The 18,816-nt window shown below is 32.9% G+C and overlaps 3 protein-coding genes across 4 annotated transcripts; 1 reads left to right on the forward strand and 2 right to left on the reverse strand.

Annotated features, from left to right (window-relative positions):
- Positions 1-28: 28 nt before the first annotated feature.
- On the reverse strand, positions 29-6,142 carry lovit (loss of visual transmission). Its single transcript, XM_018000994.2, has 7 exons — positions 5,803-6,142; positions 2,542-2,804; positions 2,094-2,480; positions 1,824-2,044; positions 746-1,179; positions 449-623; positions 29-346 (listed from the first exon to the last, which is right to left on the reverse strand). Exons 1-7 carry the CDS (start codon positions 5,988-5,990, stop codon positions 116-118), a joined length of 1,899 nt encoding a protein of 632 aa, XP_017856483.1. The 5' UTR covers positions 5,991-6,142; the 3' UTR covers positions 29-115.
- Positions 6,143-11,491: 5,349 nt separating this feature from the next.
- Positions 11,492-14,198, forward strand: LOC108608892 (uncharacterized). Its single transcript, XM_018000547.2, has 3 exons — positions 11,492-11,877; positions 13,512-13,709; positions 13,770-14,198. Exons 1-3 carry the CDS (start codon positions 11,598-11,600, stop codon positions 14,129-14,131), a joined length of 840 nt encoding a protein of 279 aa, XP_017856036.1. The 5' UTR covers positions 11,492-11,597; the 3' UTR covers positions 14,132-14,198.
- A 522-nt stretch (positions 14,199-14,720) lies between these two features.
- Positions 14,721-18,724, reverse strand: LOC108621624 (uncharacterized). 2 transcript variants are annotated; one of them, XM_018019042.2, is made up of 8 exons: positions 17,603-18,724; positions 17,340-17,528; positions 17,016-17,220; positions 16,343-16,430; positions 16,103-16,284; positions 15,780-15,911; positions 15,477-15,637; positions 14,721-14,872 (listed from the first exon to the last, which is right to left on the reverse strand). In XM_018019042.2, exons 1-8 carry the CDS (start codon positions 17,836-17,838, stop codon positions 14,782-14,784), a joined length of 1,284 nt encoding a protein of 427 aa, XP_017874531.2. In that variant the 5' UTR covers positions 17,839-18,724; the 3' UTR covers positions 14,721-14,781. The 2 variants fall into 2 exon arrangements, with proteins under 2 accessions (XP_017874531.2, XP_089327453.1); XM_089471327.1 differs by lacking the exon at positions 14,721-14,872 and having other exon boundaries at positions 14,885-15,637.
- Positions 18,725-18,816: the final 92 nt, after the last annotated feature.

An 18,816-nucleotide genomic window follows, 5' to 3' on the forward strand; every position in this document is an offset into this window, starting at 1 on the left:
TATTAAATAAAACCGTTTTCAATAATAATTGCTAACTTGATTTTTGTTGTATATTTATATTATAGTATTGAAGCTTTAAAATATATTAATAATATACATATATTTATATAATAAATTATAGATCCAGGTAAATTATTTTTGTGGCAGATATAGCACCACAGAAACTCAAAAAGCTGGCGGTACTTATTACAGCTGTCGTCGTTCCAGTCACTTTAACAATTACGCCCATGCACATTGATAGAATAAATTGAGCTAAGAAAACCATACTGCTAACGATAGCAACGTCTGTTCCCAATCCCCGCACTCCAGATTCCAATTTTGCAGTGCCACTGCCATCCACTTCGAACTGTAATAAATAAGTATTTATATATTTAATACCCAATACTATTCAAACGTAACACTAAAGTCGGGCATGACCAAGTAGCTTATTAAATTTGTTTTTACTTACCGTGCCCATCGAGTGATAATGCGCTACAAGCAAGTAGGGCATGGTGAATAGCGTCGAGTACATGACACCGGCCGTCCAACTAAAAACGATCACACTAAATTTAGCGCGGGAGAGTGCCATTAATGTCATTCCAGTACAATAGAAAAGAAGTCCTCCGACATAAACATTTTTTGCCCTTGAAGAAAAATAATATAAAAACAAAAACTTATAAATTTAAATAGAGTTTCACAAAAACTTTGGAAAGCCTGATGTGTAAATTTCTTGACTGTATTATGAATGTTTAAAGGAAAACTTTACCTGAATCGTTGGATGAGCTTATCGATGATTAGGGAGTAGCAGGCACAGGAAAGGGAATACATCGCCATACCCCAACATCCGAATCGAACACCCTCTTCATATCTTCTTTGTTCGATCGAGCCCTCTATTGCCCTTGGATCACCATCAAAGACAGCTTCCCCGACAAAATCAGTGAAATAGAGTGAGTAGCATACGTGTGCCATCCAGCAGAAGAGATTAGTAAGGCAAACTATACGCAAGGAATACGGCATGTAAATAATGGAAAGCAAATAATGCGAAAGCGACTGTATTTCCACGTTATTCTGTGACAGCGAAATGTCGCCCTCGACTTCATTCGATGGTTGTATCATTGCTTCTGGGTTCTCAGTGAATGAAGTCTCGTCAAAGTTATCTTTGATGTCGCCAAAATTTTCGGTAGGCGCCGGCGGAGTCAGCTTTAAAAATGTAAAAATTATAATTTTATTAGTAAATAACTTACTTATCCAAATTTGGAATCAAATGTTCATTTTCTCGAAAAAATGCTCTAGTCGGACTGTCTAACTTGAAGATTCAGGTCTCTAGCTATTGTGTTTTATAAGTTCGCTGCCTTTCACACGAAGTCACTATTGATTACGAGCAGTCGGATCTGGTTTGATGGACTCAGTCTGTCGACTTGACTAAAAATATATATACACATAAGGGGGTGATTTCAGACCTTGTACAAAAAATATATATTCTGATTCTTGATATGATATGCCTGTGCGCTCGTCCGTATATCCATCTGCCCGTCCGTTAATCATACGACATATATCTATGTATAAAATTTTTCTATTTAATAAAATCTAATTTTTTATTTATAAATATTTTGGATACCGCTGGCAGTTGCAAATATTTAAAAGAACTACAATCTTTCATATACATAAAATAAACAGGGTATTTCTGACTCGGGCAACACCGACAAGACTTCTTTACTTATTACAGATTTGTTATGAGGTAAAATTCTCAAATATTCAATATTATTTGCTAAATGTATTGTTTCATTATTAAGGTATTATTATTTACTTTTTTAAAATTTTTTTTTTGGATTATATGTACTCACCTCCACGTAATTTTTATCACTTTTACAGTCGTCATCGTTGGTCATAGTACCATAATTTGCGGATGTGCCGTCGGCCTGACATTTTTCCTTTTGCCGCAATGAAGTAGAAAGTGCCCAAAGCGGAATTTCAGTAAAGCTGGTTATTGTGAACGAAACACAGGCGATGAAAATAAATGTAATTATTGTGAATACAGCCTTCACATGTCCTCCTAAACGTCTACCTATAAACATTCAGTTAGCCTCGGCAATTCCTTAATTTCATAAACTCACCGATTTCAGTCTCATCCCAGTTCAAGCCACCCATTGAGTAGCCGAAGAAGCCTCCTAGGCCAGCCATGATTGTAAATGTAGACAGTCCTTTGGCATGATCTTCCGGAATGCAGACATCCAGCAGGTAAGCTCTGGATGGACTTTGGCAAGCATCCGCATCAAAGTCAAGTAGTACAGTGCCCAAAACCGTAAAGAATATTCCCCAAGGGTGTGATGTCTTAACATACGTTTCGGTCTCAGATTGTGATGCAGTCGCTCTATGAGGCACGATGTTTAAATAGTTATACGTCGAATTATACGTGGTGTTCATGGCAGCAGCCTGCAGGTGGGGGTCTACGTCACCGAACCAGTATCCTAAGTTTTCCCCATTTGGCACCAAAATCAATCCTACATGAGTACTGAACGTAAAAACATACATTTTAATTGCATTTCTTAAGAGTTCAATTACCCAGAAAAACCCCAATAGACAAAATAATTATGAATGGTCTCCGTCGTCCCATGTTTAGCTTGCAGCGATCCGAAAATGACCCCAAAATGGGGCACAGAAAAAATCCGACCAGAGGCGAAAGAGCCCACACTAGCGTCATGTGCTGATGCTCCACGCCAATTTTCAGCAATGTTGGGGACACAAACGCCGTTTCCGCGGCGTACGAAAACTCAATGCCCATCACTGCCGCAGACACTCGCACCAGTTCCGCACGGGTTTTGTATCTGGGGAAAAAAAAAATAAAAGACATTAAATCCATTTACTGCGCTTCGCCGGCTTAAATGCACAGCAGGAAACTATTGTTATTGGATTTACCCTTTTCAATAAATAAGGAATTTTAAGAGGGCTTGAATCGAATTAGTCTAAGTCCTTTTATTGTGCAATTTGAGCAGCAGAGAGACAAAGCTGTTTAGCCACCAAATATATGGCACAGATATTTGCATGCCAATTTAAAATAAACTTAAGCTACTGCAATTACCCAATTTAAACTACTACTGTTGGCTTTTGGAATATACATATATAAGAATGAGAATAATTTTAAAGGAAGTTTACTTTTTGTAGGCAAATTTTCCCAGATGCTTTTAAATTTTAAGTATAGAGGTGAGCTATATTAAACAGCTTTAAAATTATTATTTTCACTCTCTGTCTGTTTCTCTCTCTCTCTCTCCCTCTCTCTCTCTCTCTCTCACTCTCTCTCTCTCTCTAGCTATTTATTTTGTATTCATGTATATTTCTAAATCAAGATAGAGAGAGGTAAATAAAAACAGAGAGAAAAATTTTTAAATTTTGGAATTGTACGCATGAAGATTCTGAAGGGTACAGAATTTCTTTGTATGTGACCTAGTTGAGTAGAGCGATTTTACATATTGGCTTGAGAAATGTTTGGTAAACATATTTTAGGAAAGAAGAGACAAACTATTTTGTTCCATTCTCTTTGCCATCTATTATTTACTCATTCATGAGAATGAAATGTTGCTTTTCTGCAATGACCGTCTTTCTGTCATTCCGACTTGAAGTTTCGAACATATATACATATGTATACCCTGCCACATAATTGAAACTTGGAACACAAGTACAAAAAGATATGGCGGATATATCTACCAAACGCCAAATCGGGAACAACTGTGCTGTAGAGAAGGTCATGTACAGATTGATGCCCTGGCAAATTGGAAAATGGATTTGGGAGCTTTAATAAGTATTCTCCATACGGTAACGCCCGACTGTAGCATTCTTGCTTGTATTTTGACATATGCCGGTTACGAAGAGAGACCTATGAAAAGGGTGAAAACAATATTGGCAGGTAGATGGGTGTTATAATACTCTATATGAGCACTGATCAACATTGACTGGTGCTAGACGAACTATTTATGATTTTCCTTGAAGATGGAATGAAACGTATTCTGCTAATCTACCCTTGGCTGCGTCGAATTGTTATCAAATAGCGATGGCCCAAGTATATAAATAAGCGTATAGACCTTTAACTTGTTAGTGTAGCCGCTAAACACTTATGGGGTTTCATGTGGTGACTTTAGACACAATTAAATAAGCACATATCTATACCACAGACACACAAACTCTACCATTCACTGAACTAGTCACAAGGTTTGTAACAATAGTGTATCGGTCACTCGTCTCTATGTCTAAAATTTACTGTCGCTTCCGAATAGTTATCATTAGAGATAAATGTTTATTGTTTTTAAATGTTTTATTGTGAACTTATTACTGCTGCAAGATTGAATGAAATTTATGTACACAATAAATAATATAATAAAATTAGTAATTCCGTGCAAAGCAACATAAGCTTATATCTGTTAGTTTATACAATATATCTTATTCTTACTCTTTCTTCGACTTGCCGTTAACTGATGATAGATTGATCATGTATAAATGCCTTTGTGATGAATATCTTATAGTTGTACAAAATATTATACAAATATGATCATATAATCTGAATAGTGAGCGAGTAGTGTGCAGGCGATTGTGTATGATTCTCAACATGCTTTCTTGAGCCCATTCAAAATTTAATTTCAGGGTATATTGGCTCAAATTATTTGTATGTATTACATTATGAATAACACAATATGAAAATATTTCCGACTGATATAATAAGAGATTTATGTTTAGTCATGTCTTACCTTAAAATATAAGCTGTTAAAATAAATATTTTTTACAAAACTATGTCTACTACTTGTACAACCTTAAGTAAAGAGAATATAGTAAAATCCCGTTACAACGACTCCGCTTATAGAACCTGTACGGTTATAGCATTGAAAATTTATACGGTTATAGCGCCTTCCGGGTATAATACCGGTCCCTTGAGTGTCGTTATAGCCGGATTCCACTGTATTAAATTTAATGCATGAATGTGCATCTAATTCATTGGAACTCCAATATTTTATGTTTTACCTTATTTTGGAAATGAAGAAAATAGGGAAAATAATATTTACTGATAAGTAATATTATGCTTTCTTCGATATTATTTTTTCTGTTTGTCTATAGTACGCCTATTCATATCGAATTCGGAAATAATGAATTTATTTTTACACCATGCTAGCAGTCCTCATCGATAACTTAGGATATGAGATATATAATCTATATAGGGTTCCATCAAATATAAGTAATGGAGATTATTCAGAAAACAAAAGCTGTGAAGCAAATATAATAAGATCAGAAAATGTGTATTCAATAACCTGCATAGATGTGTATATTAAGGGAACCATAAGTATTAGAACAGTTTACCAGTATTAGCGGTTATTTGATAAGCATTAATATTTTGTATCGAGGCGTGAGGGGTGAATTGCAGAGCCAAAGCTCATTGGGATCACTCTTTCTATCGGGTGTTCACATTCGAGGTGGCGCGATAAGAACAGCCGACGCGATTTGGAATAGGTTCTTTATAGCATATGCAGACGCACATGGTTTCTTTTCCATTATCGATTCGAGAACTCATAGCGCAGGGTTGAGGTAAAGCAAACACATTCAACGTTGGCAATGCGAGAATGTCAGTATATGCAAGTGTTTAGAAATAGCAGATGGATTCAATTGCAATTTATTTTGTTTCCATTTATGACTTAATTAAAAAACATATTTAGTTTCTAATGATTTTAATGTCACGAAATATTGATAAATCAAAATGTGTTATTATATTTATTTGAAGAAATAAAAGGCACTGTTTCCAAAGTGTACATACATAAAGTCGATAAGATTTTAAAAATGTCATACCTATAAATGTGCGAATAATCCGCGTTAGCACTTGCATTGCCTTTCAGTTGATCCAAAGCCGTATTTTTGGCTTTCTCAAAAATGTTGGTTGAGTTTTCCTGGTTTATAGAAGAATACTTTTCCTTTATATTGTCTCTCCATTGATGGAGTCTGCCAGTTATTCCTTGATATTCATGTAATTTTTCCATGTTGAGATATTGATTGATTTCTGTTTCAAAATTCGGCTCGAGATGTTACCAAGCCAAATACTAGGTTAAATATTGCTGAACTAAAAATGTCTATGGCTTCGCAATAAGTGCACAACATTCGCCGAACTTGGCATTCAAAGTGTAAATAAATTCGGATTTTACGAATAAGCCAACGAACGCCCGATTGGAAGAAAAACCATTTCGTATCGGGTACGAGCGATTCCATTGAATCTCATCGAGCATGCGTTGGCTTTGCCCACATTTTCTTTTACCCTTTCCGAATGCATTTGAATTTTGTCACCAAGTGTGTAACGCGCCAACATGGACCTTTTACATATTAATAATAGAGTGAATCAAAAGGGTTTGGTAATGACCAAATCTTTACTTTACTCTCAAACAATTTTTTCAGGGTGAAGCGATGAAACTGAATTTGTTATAGAAACATTTTTTGTTTTGATTTGAAGGCTTGGGGAAATTTCAAAAGGAAAACTCCAGATCCGTTGCACATATTTGGCAATTTTAATTTAACTTAATGCTGGTCTTAAAATAAATTGTTCTACTATATATGCTATGTAGCCGTAAGGGTATTCGTCTTCCGCTGTTGCAAAGAAGCTTTTTTTTCGTATTTTAGTTTTCCCACATATAATGAATTTGCGAAATTGTTGTAGACCCGACTATGAAATACCTTGCATATTAAAACAAAAATTAAGAGATATTATGCATATTGCTTAAGCTTTTCGTTTAATAAAGTAATTTATTATAGTTGAATAATTAGGAAACAAAAATATATAGGTTCTTTAATGTGAATTAAGTCATTCAGACAAATTTAATTTAAAAGTTTGTTTATTCTATTTATAGATATAAACAAAATTACTAATATTAATATCTAACGAATTTAATGCAACAATTAAAAACTCTGCAGTCGCATGCAACCACCTGAATAATATTTGTATGAATAACAAAGGGTGATGACATTTTTAACCCAAAACCTCAAGCAACAGGCTCCCTTAACTCATTGTTAATGGGAGCTCAACTTAAAATGTTATTGTGTAAATATCTATCGAATGCATAGATATTTGCATATAATAGTCGAAAATGCGTGATAACTCCTTAACTTACGTATGTATGGATGTACGGATGTGTGAGGATTTGGAAGTTGAAAATATTAAACTACTTTCTTAAACTACTATTTTCGATTTGCTCATCAACGCTTTCACAAGAGAACCACGAATAATAATGCAAATGTCTATATTCTGCATGAGCATGATAAACCATTTCATGGTTTTACTATACTCAAGAATACAAAATGTATGCTTAATGTATATGTATATATCCATATGCTTGAGAGAACGGAGGGTAAATAACAAAAACAAATGTGTTTAGTGTGCTTTCATATAAGAATCGACCACATCGACTGAACGCTCAAAGCGCACTGATTTTAAGGTCCCAATGTTTTCTTTGTTCGAGTCTAAAAGTCCAAAGCTGAATCCAAATTGTATGCGTTGACCAAGTATTTTACAAATATTTTCTTTATGTGTTGTATTGCAAGTGCTAGTGATATTACCCATGATAACACAGAAAATTATGTAAGCTATTTTGTTCAGATAAAAGTAAAATGATTTTTGTTTTATAAATACGTAAACTGGTTGGAAGGGAAAGCCGGCCGGCTACTAGTTACAAAAAGCTATATTTCTTTAAAAATGACAAACAAATAAGTTCTTACGTTAAAATAAATCGAATAACTAACGAACAAATTTAATTAATAAGTAGGTAAAATAAATAATAAACCTAGCTATAAAGTAAGTAATTAATGGGAGATCTATGAAACAAATGCTGTTATGCTTAAGATAAACAGTGCTAAAATACTATACAATTCAAATTGGGCTTAAATTCTTCTAAAGATAACGATAGCAAAAATATAAGCAGGCAAGAGCTAGAAACTACTCTGCGAGGCAAACGGAGGACAGATGTGGCGGTTAGTGTGGATGCTCATCGAAAATACTCAGATTCATTAATCATAATCTAAGCATCTTACATAGCACAATAAAGCCCTAATGGCTCTTGTGAGGGTATTCAAATAAATAACAAGCGGACGAGGGAAAGAGAAAATATTAAAATTTCAATTATGTTAATTTATTTTGGTATTTGGATTATCACAATTGGTTAGTATTGATGACCCAAAACTTCTTAGCTCCTCATCAATAACGAGGTGCTAATTACAGGGGAACGTTGCTGTCGAATTCAATTGACAGCTCTGCACCCATTGCCTCAAATTATTGTCATAAATTGTTGGTTGACAAACATTAATTTTTTTGGAGATTGGTTGCACGTGGTCTATATTTTCAACAACATCTTTAAAGAGGGATTTGCTACTATATAAAGTATTTGAATATAACCAAATTCATAAGTAAATGTGTATGAAATTAATTAGACAACTTTAGAGCAATTTCCAATTTAACCAAATCTGTCCTTCAGGTTAGTTGTGTCACAAAACCAATTGGATTTCAACTCACTTGTAGAATATTTTCTGAAATGGTAAACAAACTTTTTTCAAATAGTAATGTAAATATATTTTTTATTGATGATGATAATGTAATCATCATGTTATACGAGACTAACAGAGTCTTTGAGAGTGTATTTATTTGTATGAATAGAATATCAGTACTCAGGGTTTTTTAAGTCAGACATACCCAACTTGACAGACTTTTCAGTGATGCTAATCATATTACTTGTTATTCAGCTGGTTTTCGCTTTATTTATTTATTTATTATTTGAATAATATGGAACATTCTGATTCCATTTTACATATACGTAATTCTATACTCGTTTAGGAAGCGAAAAGGAGTATATTGACTTCGAGCAGCGTCACTTCACTTTCATCTACCTCAGCGTAAAGCGAAGTATTTAGCTAGAACTAATGTCAACAAACTTGATTAGAAATATACATTCGATAATATATCGAATATATATATATATATATATATACAACTTGAGTTTAACTATATTTAAATGATTATTAAAATATATATATATATATATATATATATATATATATATATATATATATATATATATATATATATACTTATAGATATATATATATGTACTTATAGATAACAAATGTAAAAACCTAGTTACTACCCTTGTTTAGTCTCATTTATTTGATTTCATTTTGATTATATTTATAAATTTATATATATTGTAAATATATAGATAGATATAAGTATGTCTAATATACATATACAAAAATTACTTTACTCACATTATTTAATATTCGAATTTAACCCCAATTATTTATTTTAGTTTTGCATCCTAAAATTGTAGAAAGACTGTTATATATATATATATATATATATATATAACATATATATATATATATATATATATATATATATATATATATATATATATATATATATATATATATATATATATATATATATATATATATATGTTATATATATATATATATATATATATATATATATATAACAGTCTTTCTACAATTTTAGGATGCAAAACTAAAATAATATACAAATTTCCCAAAAATATTTTAATAATCATTTAAATACAGTTAAACTCAAGTTGTACTCAATTAAATATGAATAAGTTGCTGTTACACTTAGGAATACAGTAATACACGAATTATTTATAGTCATCATATTAATCAAATGCATCTGTTGATAGCCACAGTTTAGAATTGAGTGTAATATATGAATGGATAGTTAATGGAAGGGAGAACTACGAGCATCCCACCCTGATGTCGTAAAAGCAATCCATAGACAATGCGTGTGAACCAACAGATGCTATTAATTTATTTTACTTACTTTCAAAAATACATGAGTAATGAAAACATCACGCAACCCGATGTTAATATGAAGGTATCATATACTACGTACCCTACCTAAAGAAGAAAAAAAAAAAAAAAAAAAACGAAATCACTCTGCTGACAATAATTACAAATTTGTTTGGTATTTCAATGTTTAAGATACTGCAGTTTGTTAATGTACTATAGATATTATTAAATAAAGTATAAATATACATATATGTGGTACTTATAGATAACAAATGTAAAAACCTAGTTACTACCCTTGTTTAGTCTCATTTATTTGATTTCATTTTGATTATATTTATAAATTTATATATATTGTAAATATATAGATAGATATAAGTATGTCTAATATACATATACAAAAATTACTTTACTCACATTATTTAATATTCGAATTTAACCCCAATTATCCCAATCTAAATCCAAATTTATATATTTACAAACATACATATATTACTTGGTAGTTCGGAGACGAGCTGCATGACATATCCATAGGCAGGTATGCATACATATATCTACTTAATTATACATATGTAAGCACAGGTAATTCTCATTATTCAATAACACTTTAACACAAATTGAGTTGTTAAGGTCTGAGCGTACATTAGGTGCGGCTCGTTAAGCCATACAAATATTCATTTGTATAAAATATTTACATGTGTGTGTCTGTGTGTGTGTGTGTGTGTGTGTGTGTGTAGCCGAACTATACGTCATCTTGTATATGTGTGAATACACTCTCCTAGTCCCTTTGTGCATACCCTGTATTGCATACAACTTTAAGAATTTTTAGAGTATCAATATGTGAAAAATCATTAATATTCATAGATAATACAGAAATTTAAAAACATAAAATATTTTGTATATACTCAGTCATCAGCTATCCAACTGGCTGAACAAATTTCAAATGTAAAAAAATGATCTAATTCATTTTAATGATATTTAAAGCCATTTTATTCCAGCTTTCGAACGACTTATCCTAATCAGAAAATCAGTGAAAGCAGTAGTATCTATCATAACACAGGGTATCTAGTAGGCGATTGTTAACCTAGTCTGCTTGTACTTGTGATATGTATATTAGTGTATTTTCACACCTAATTGCCAAATCCTACAAAAAAGAACGCATGAAATTGGGAGACCGTCGTGGCAACAGCCAGTTGTGTGTGTGTACGTGTGTGTATGTATGTGTGCTCATGTCTGTATGTATGTGTATGGTAGGTCGGTGCGATTTCCTCAGATACTCTGGTTTCTCACACTCTCGCACTTACATAAATGAAGTGGCACGTCCAAATTGTTTGTCAAAGAGTAGTAAATCGTTAACACATCTTTAATTTAAAAAGCAATAAAAAGCAGTCGAAATGCTAACGATATCATTTGTGGCCAAGAATTGATATGTGGACACAGCTAGGTACATATCAATGTATGTACGTATGTTTGTATATACCCCATTGTTATTCAGACACGCACACATATCGTGCATCTCGTCAATGGGGTCTACATAATATATGTATGTGCGCCTGACCAAGCCCAATCCAGGAAGATGAATGAAATCGCTTTGCCTTATGATTGGTCGAGTTTGGCTGCAGCTGCAGATGCTCGTTCTCAGCTGAGCTAGGTGTGAGCTGTTGGCCAATGTGCTAATGCCTGGGCGGAGTCAGAAAAGTTTGTGATGATGAGCAAATCACAACAGCGCCTAAGTTCCGTGATGCAAAGAAAAATAATAATAAATATTACGGCTTTAGTTATGCGCGAATCATGTAAGGCTAAAATCGTCGAAAATGAATCGGCAGCACTTGCACTCCAAATCGGCTGAAGATACTAAATGTGATTTCGAACCAAATGACACATTGTGCAATATACAAAATTTGACTGTTGACTCGGTCACTAGTTCCAAAGAAATATCCAACAATCGCGATTCGGGTCGATCCCTCTCGTTCAGTATTGATAACATCTTGTGCAGCAACAATGATTCCCATCCATATTGCATAAAACAAAATAGTGCACATCCAAAATATATGACTCCACCTGAAAACAACTCAAATACCTCTTCAGCTAAATGTAAGTATATCGAGGAAACATATACCTGAACTATATGACATGATTTGTCCATGAAAATCGTATTCCTAAAACGAAGCAGAAAGGGAATACATTCGAGATGTGCTTATCATTAGAAAAGAGCAATAATAGGTAGGATAAAACATGTTAATTTGTCTATAAAATTGTTTGCTACTACTAAAGGACTACTAAAGGATTCTTTCTGTTGCTCACGCTGTTCAGTTACATCAATATATTGTTGAACTGCGCAAAATCATCTGTTTTTAGCTATGAAAATTTAATTAATTCAACATAAAATTTTACAGTTGTATACCCTTAGTTTTCTTTTTTTTAGATTTTTACCAACAGCATCTAATACTTTAAATTAAAACAAGTAAGAAGGCTCTAGTCGAGACTGCTCGACTAGGAGATACCCTGAACCCTCCAAGCTGATATTCTAATCATTCTAATCAGTATTAGAACGCGCTCTGCTAACTGCGCAGTAAGCAGCGACTGCGGTTGGGCTGCGCTGTAGTGTGTGCAACATTATAAGAATTAATTTTTTAAATAATTTAATTTCTAGACGTAAAATCTTAATGAAACTTTTAGGGCGTAATGTACAATGTAAGTATGTACATTTCAAAGCACACGTCTCCAGTACTTGAAATACGCCTTTTACAAAGGTGTGGGTGAGGGGGTGGATATAGGGGTGGGCGGTAAATTACAACAAAAAATCTAAATTATATAAAATACTTATAAGTCTACATTTAAAATTTTCAAGCTCTAGCTCTAAAGGTGTAGGAGATATAATTAAATAACTAGCTTTCGATAAGGTTTTTGATCGATAATCAATTATCGGTAGTTATCGATATAAAAGAAAAACTTGAAATGCGCGTGATATACACGGACCTAGGAAAAACAAATTCAAGTCTCTAGCTCTTATATCTTCTGAGATCGACGCGTTCATACATATGGACGGACGGACAGAAGACGGACAGGGCCAAATCGACTCAGCTCGTCGCCCTGATCAAGAATATATATACTTTGTGGGGTCTACCACGCCTCCTTCTGCCTTTTACATACTTTTAACAAAACCATTATACCCCGATTTCCCATTTTCAATGGGTTCAGGGTATAAAAATATTAATGTCTAAAAATGGCTTAAAATCAATATTTAGGGGTATTATAGATGTGAGAGAAAATAACTAAAAATATTTCTGTTCAGCTCCAGATATCTGTACTATTTTTTTTAAATTAGTTAACAAATTGAAATATATAAGATCTTTCATATACAAAGCTTGCGCGTCTACAAACTAGGCAATTGAAATTTAAAAGTAGGCCACTAGAATACGAAGCTTGAATACCACCAAAGCTGGCATGAATTTGTATGATTGACAGAGTAGAAAATTGATTTGCCAAATGAAAAAATGATTCAAATATGTTTCAGCGTAGGTTCTTGGATGTGTAACTACACTGTTAAGCTTTTTTGAGCTCCCTTTTGAGCTTTACAAAAACTTTAATCGGTGGCGCTCGACAAAAAAATGCCCTCATTTTCTATAATTTATAAGTTATTTTATTAAATTTTATTTAAGTAAATCACACTTTTACTCATTCTGTTTCGAATACAGATTGATAAATATAATCTCCTATTGTTGCAGTTGAAAAGGGGGAACATTGGAGTGATTCGCACAGTGCCCTCTCCAGGTCATTTCCGGCCTTACAAGCAATGGATATAATAGGAAAAGATAATTTGCTCAGTCCATTTAAAACCTCGTTTCAAATAACCCAATCAAATTTACAATACCCCTTGAAGCTGTCAATACCTCCATATTTGCATCACTTTATAAGTGTTCAAGGTACCTTGATTACGCATTTTACAATAAGCAACTAGTTAATTCTAAAATATTATATTAAAGGAAAACGATTGAGAAAACAAGGGATTGATCGGAAGCCGCGGCAGGCCTACAGCGCAAAGCAGTTGGATCGGTTAGAGAGCGAGTTCAAAGCGGACAAATACCTTAGCGTGACAAAACGTATGGAGCTCTCGAAATCATTGGGGCTCACTGAAGTTCAAATTAAAACCTGGTTCCAGAACCGCAGAACCAAGTGGAAGAAGCAACTGACATCTCGACTGAAAATAGCCCAAAGGCACGGATTATACAAGTGCGACATGTACTTCTCAGCGATATCAACTCCAGCAGTCAATTCAGCAGCCTGTCCAAGCTTCCATCCCGCGTTTTATGCCGACCCCCAACTATGCTTTCTAAAACCATTTTAATTTAAATAAAATTCAAATGAAACTTTAGTAATAATAAAAACAAACAAAATAAATAAAAAATCAATAATATGGTATGTTATTCCTATTATTGGGCGCATGTACACAGCGTCTCTTAATTGGCGTACATCTCTGGAGACTCCTGGTATAATACAACAAATGGTTAGGTTGAAGAATGATCTGTGAGAAACAAAATTGATATTATTTTGTTCAAGATATATATGCTATACGGGAAATCCAGTTTCAGATGAATCCAGACAGAGTCCGGTAGTACTCATTAGTACACCCAATTTTGGAAGCAGTAGTGTTACTCGTTCTGGTGGTAAAAAGATGTCGCCGCCTAACCGTGGTTATTAAGAGAATGAGTTGATAACGCATTTCGATATTCAGGAACCGCTTTTAAGGAGTTTTACATTTTTTGTTTTCCGAACTGTTCAATCAAAATATATATATGTATATACATATATAAATGTGTATAACAATACACATTATGAAGAAATGATTATATGATATGATTAATATATTTAAAACCCATTTTCGGTACAATATTGGAAATGAGTGAATTTATTTTTTATATATTAAATTGTTTTACACAATAAGAAAAGAAATTAATTAACTTGAAATTATTGTCCTTCGTCCTCTTCCAGCTTTAGCTAAGTGCAGACCTCAAACACCTGACTGACTCGTTTGATTATTGAATAATAGTCTTCGGATGCTCGAGCTGCCAACCAACTCGTTCCCAAGCTGTGTTGGTTATATAAAAATATTGATCAGATTAAAAAGTTAGTATTACGTAGAAATTTAAAATAAAATATTCCAAGATATTTTACTAAATTTTTATTTACGATATAAGTACAATATATATAATCATTGGGGTAAAAGCAGTTTCTTACAGAGTAACTAGCCATATCTGAAAAGAACTAAGTTATATTTTATTGTCCACTATTATCTGCCATATAATTATACCACATGACAAAGGGCTTGTGTCTATGCCATTTTCAGCTAGTGTTATATATTTAGTGTTATATATGTATAGTTGAAGAGCAATATTTCAGAGATATATATATCAAGACTGGCAATAATTTCAGAACTTCAGATTTAAATTTTAATTGTTACATCTAACGGAAATGAAAATAACTTTTACTTTATGTGGCAAATTGAAATTTTTCGGAATACCAAGTAAAACTTTCCTACATAATAACTTTCTCAATCTTATCTCAATAAAGATATATGAGATGCTGAGGGTAGACAACAAGAGGAGACTGAGATACCACCATCTGATTGTAACATGCCGGTGCTCGTTATTTGGTTCACAATATTTGTATATAATATTGAAAAGTCGACAAACCTGTAAAGTATTGTCCATATTTTTTGTATTTTTCTCAATTTCGTATTGTTAGCACCGTATCCGCATAAAAGTTGAAAGTAATGTTTCATGTTGACATTTTTGTTTCCACTTAGGTATAAGTGGTCGATTGTGGTCAATAAAGTTTGAGTCAGTTGATTTGCCTTTAAATACAATATGCAAATGTATTAAATTAAATACTTAACGTAATCATTACCATAATATCTTCATAAAAATCCAAAAAGTATAACTGATGTCAATAAAACTGACTATAACAAAATATAAGGTTTTTCTAATGATACATACCCCCACTAATATTGACAAACTTTCTGGAGCAGATCGTTTCCTCCTTCGTATCTCTTCTGTCCCATCACTTGGTTCAACTGATTCCGTTGCCTCCATAGGTAGCATCATTAAATTACTTGTATCCTCTTTATTCTGAAATTAAAATATATAGAATAATTCATCCATGATGCAGAGAGATAGAGACTAAATATTAAAGTTAACCAAGTAAATATATATATTAAGAGGCATTTTAGATGTTTTTTTGTTAAACAGTATTCTTAAGCAATTACTGTCTCCAATTTAAATTGATGACTTAAAATTCAGTAATCAGAGATTCCACTTACCATAGTGATGCACATAAGAACCTGAAGAATGAACATCCCAAAAGACAGAAATGCGAGGGTCGTTAAGGCAATATCCGTGATATCTTTAAGGCTGATTTCCTTAATTTGTTTTGCAGGCTGTGACATAGCTGATTCGGGTGGAGCGTGATGTACTCCATGGTCCTCAAAACCTGATTCATATCCTAGAAGTATTTTACTATGTATTCTACTATGTAAAAATATATGTTTTGAAAGTCTTACCACTTTTGTTAATTTGCTTAATTGGAGCACCAGTTTTTGGAGCTTTCATTAATATTCGTGGCATTTGTGATATTTTAAACAGATTAGGCTATAGAATATGAATGTTTCAATTAAATACGAATGCTATTATGCTATATGCTATAATGCTATAATAAGTTTACTAATAATAATACTAATACTAATAATAATAATATAGATATATATGATTCCAAATGAAGGATCGATGATCGATAGTTGATGACAGACATTCTTAATTCTGAATACCAATTACCAATACATTAAAAGTGACATTTTTAAGGAAGTTCAGCTATGCAAATGATATTTTAGAGTACTTATACTTGAAAGGCAAGTGCAATAGAAGATGACACGGTTTTTTAAATCTCTTTCTTTAATTGTGACGTTGGGTGCCTTTGGAACCTCTTTTCGGCATGAAGTATTAAATACCATGTAGCTTTAAGTGCAATATGAAATGAGCCATATTCTAATATATTTAAGAATTTTATAGCAACGCTGCACATACATTAAGCAAACTTTTGCCCATAAGCCTATTGTTGCAGTGAAGTTATACTCTGATATAAATTGACGCACTTCAGAGATTCATATAGGAATACAAATTTATTGCGACTGATATCATTCTAATAGCGAATTGGAAAATTGAATAAGCTATACTTGCATTGAAATAGTTGCTGTCATTATAAGAACTGTCGTATGCGTAGCCTGTAATGTCGCCAGAGTCGCTATCTTCGTCAGCCTCATAGACCTCCAAAGCTGATTTTGCAGCAGGATCCAACATTTGTCTTCGAACTGGACTATCGACGTTTTTTAAATTGTTTGCTGCATGATTTAACTGACGTTGAATATCGTCCAGTGTTGTTGTTCTATAAGGAAAATTTTACATAATTATAAGTAATCAAGTGAACAAAATGACAGATTAGACCTAAAACTACAAAAACACAAAGAACGAAGAGCCATAAGTTAGGGCATTCAACATTCCTACCTTAACCAAGCATTATATCTCGTAGAACCATCGTCGAAGAGTAACGAATGATTATCCTCATTAAATAAATTTGATTTATTCTGAAATTCGCCTACTCGTCTGTTAATCTTTTGGTTATATCGATCTTCATTCAAGTGCATTATCTGCTTAGTTAGGTAGTCAGAAGCCATGAACTGCTGCATCATTTTTCTAGAAATAGAATTATAATTAGATTAATATCAATGTTTAATAATAAGATTTAAGAGACCGAAGATCTTTTTCACCTGTGATAGTTCATTGTAGCTAATGCAGGCGTAAAGTCAGTTGAGTAGTTTCTTTTTATTGTTGGAGTGAACTCATAAACAAATATGTGGAAAGGCATCATTTGAGTGTTCATAATATCATTTACACTAAAATCAATCCCGTCGTACGCACTCGCCCGGGAGAGGTGTATAACGGCAAAATATAACAAACAAATTTTCATTGTGTCTTCACTTGCAACACTTTTCCTGAAAGTCATTTTCAGACTGACAGAAACTGGTGGAAATTCAACAACGTACTGGCACCAAGAAGCGTTAACCGTAATTACGATTTGTGTTGTTGTTTACACCCTGGCTTTAACATACTTGTGTAAAGCGGGTATCACTGGAAAGGGGCTAGAGCACCTTCAAACAATTCATACATTCCCCAATTCAGTTGAGATAAACTTGAGCTAATTCAATTCAAATTCAATCGTACTCTCCTTTCTCGAAGTCCCCGCACGCTTTGATAAAACATTATCTTCTACAAATAAGAGCAGTTTATTTTAAATTTGTACAGTCGAGCCAACTCACTAAATAATGTATATTTTTTGTGGGTCAAAGTAAATCCCCATTTCATTGTCTGTCAACCTAGATGCTGGGTATTCTCCTAGTCGGGCATTCTTAAAGAGAGCACTGTGAACTCTTTTTTGTTGACGTTGATCAGTGAATTACTTTTTCTGCTCTATATAAACTGCACTTGTGATGTGCATATTTGTATGTGTGCAGATATGTGTGTGTTGTGTATATGTTCATAGTAAGAAGCTTTTACATGTTCAATTTATATACACTTATAGTCATATATCTTCAAACCCGAACATTTATCTCATTCTAATTCTATTTTCTTTTTATCACTATATTTTAATAATATTTGCCTTTTTCTTGCTAATATTTGACTAATTAATAAATGTAATTTTAATATTTAAGATTATTTAATATTTATGAAACTATGAAAAACAGAAAGTGTTAATTCTTGCTGTGAATTGGGGCATAGCTGGGCGGTATGGCAAATAATACCACTATCGAGTTGTTGATATTATTGTAATAATTTTGTGGGTTTTTTGTTGGTTAAAAATTGAATTTTGCTCACTCTAATATTCAGATTATTTCAATCTTATTTTTTAATTTTTTAAATACGAGATTAAATTTATTATAATTTTTAATTCATAAAAAATTTTAATTTTATTCTACTAAGTGTC

The sequence above is a fragment of the Drosophila arizonae genome, chromosome 2 (assembly GCF_054131065.1).
Source record: "Drosophila arizonae isolate 15081-1271.41 chromosome 2, UAZ_ARI_1.0, whole genome shotgun sequence".
Classification (NCBI taxonomy): Eukaryota; Metazoa; Arthropoda; class Insecta; order Diptera; family Drosophilidae; genus Drosophila; species Drosophila arizonae.

What these genes read in the sequence shown, in the direction of transcription:
- lovit (XM_018000994.2), bottom strand. Translation starts at nt 5,990, where the DNA reads ATGGAAAAATTACATGAATATCAAGGAATAACTGGCAGACTCCATCAA. An exon ending in GATTATTCGCACATTTATAG is followed by an intron (nt 2,805 to 5,802) that starts GTATGACATTTT and finishes TTTTTTCCCCAG; the next exon opens with ATACAAAACCCGTGCGGAAC. An exon ending in ATTATCACTCGATGGGCACG is followed by an intron (nt 347 to 448) that starts GTAAGTAAAAAC and finishes TATTTATTACAG; the next exon opens with TTCGAAGTGGATGGCAGTGG.
- LOC108608892 (XM_018000547.2), top strand. Translation starts at nt 11,598, where the DNA reads ATGAATCGGCAGCACTTGCACTCCAAATCGGCTGAAGATACTAAATGT. An exon ending in AAATACCTCTTCAGCTAAAT is followed by an intron (nt 11,878 to 13,511) that starts GTAAGTATATCG and finishes CTATTGTTGCAG; the next exon opens with TTGAAAAGGGGGAACATTGG. An exon ending in TCACTTTATAAGTGTTCAAG is followed by an intron (nt 13,710 to 13,769) that starts GTACCTTGATTA and finishes ATTATATTAAAG; the next exon opens with GAAAACGATTGAGAAAACAA.
- LOC108621624 (XM_089471327.1), bottom strand. Translation starts at nt 17,838, where the DNA reads ATGACTTTCAGGAAAAGTGTTGCAAGTGAAGACACAATGAAAATTTGT. An exon ending in TTCTTATGTGCATCACTATG is followed by an intron (nt 15,912 to 16,102) that starts GTAAGTGGAATC and finishes TTTTAATTTCAG; the next exon opens with AATAAAGAGGATACAAGTAA. An exon ending in GTTTGTCAATATTAGTGGGG is followed by an intron (nt 15,638 to 15,779) that starts GTATGTATCATT and finishes TTGTATTTAAAG; the next exon opens with GCAAATCAACTGACTCAAAC.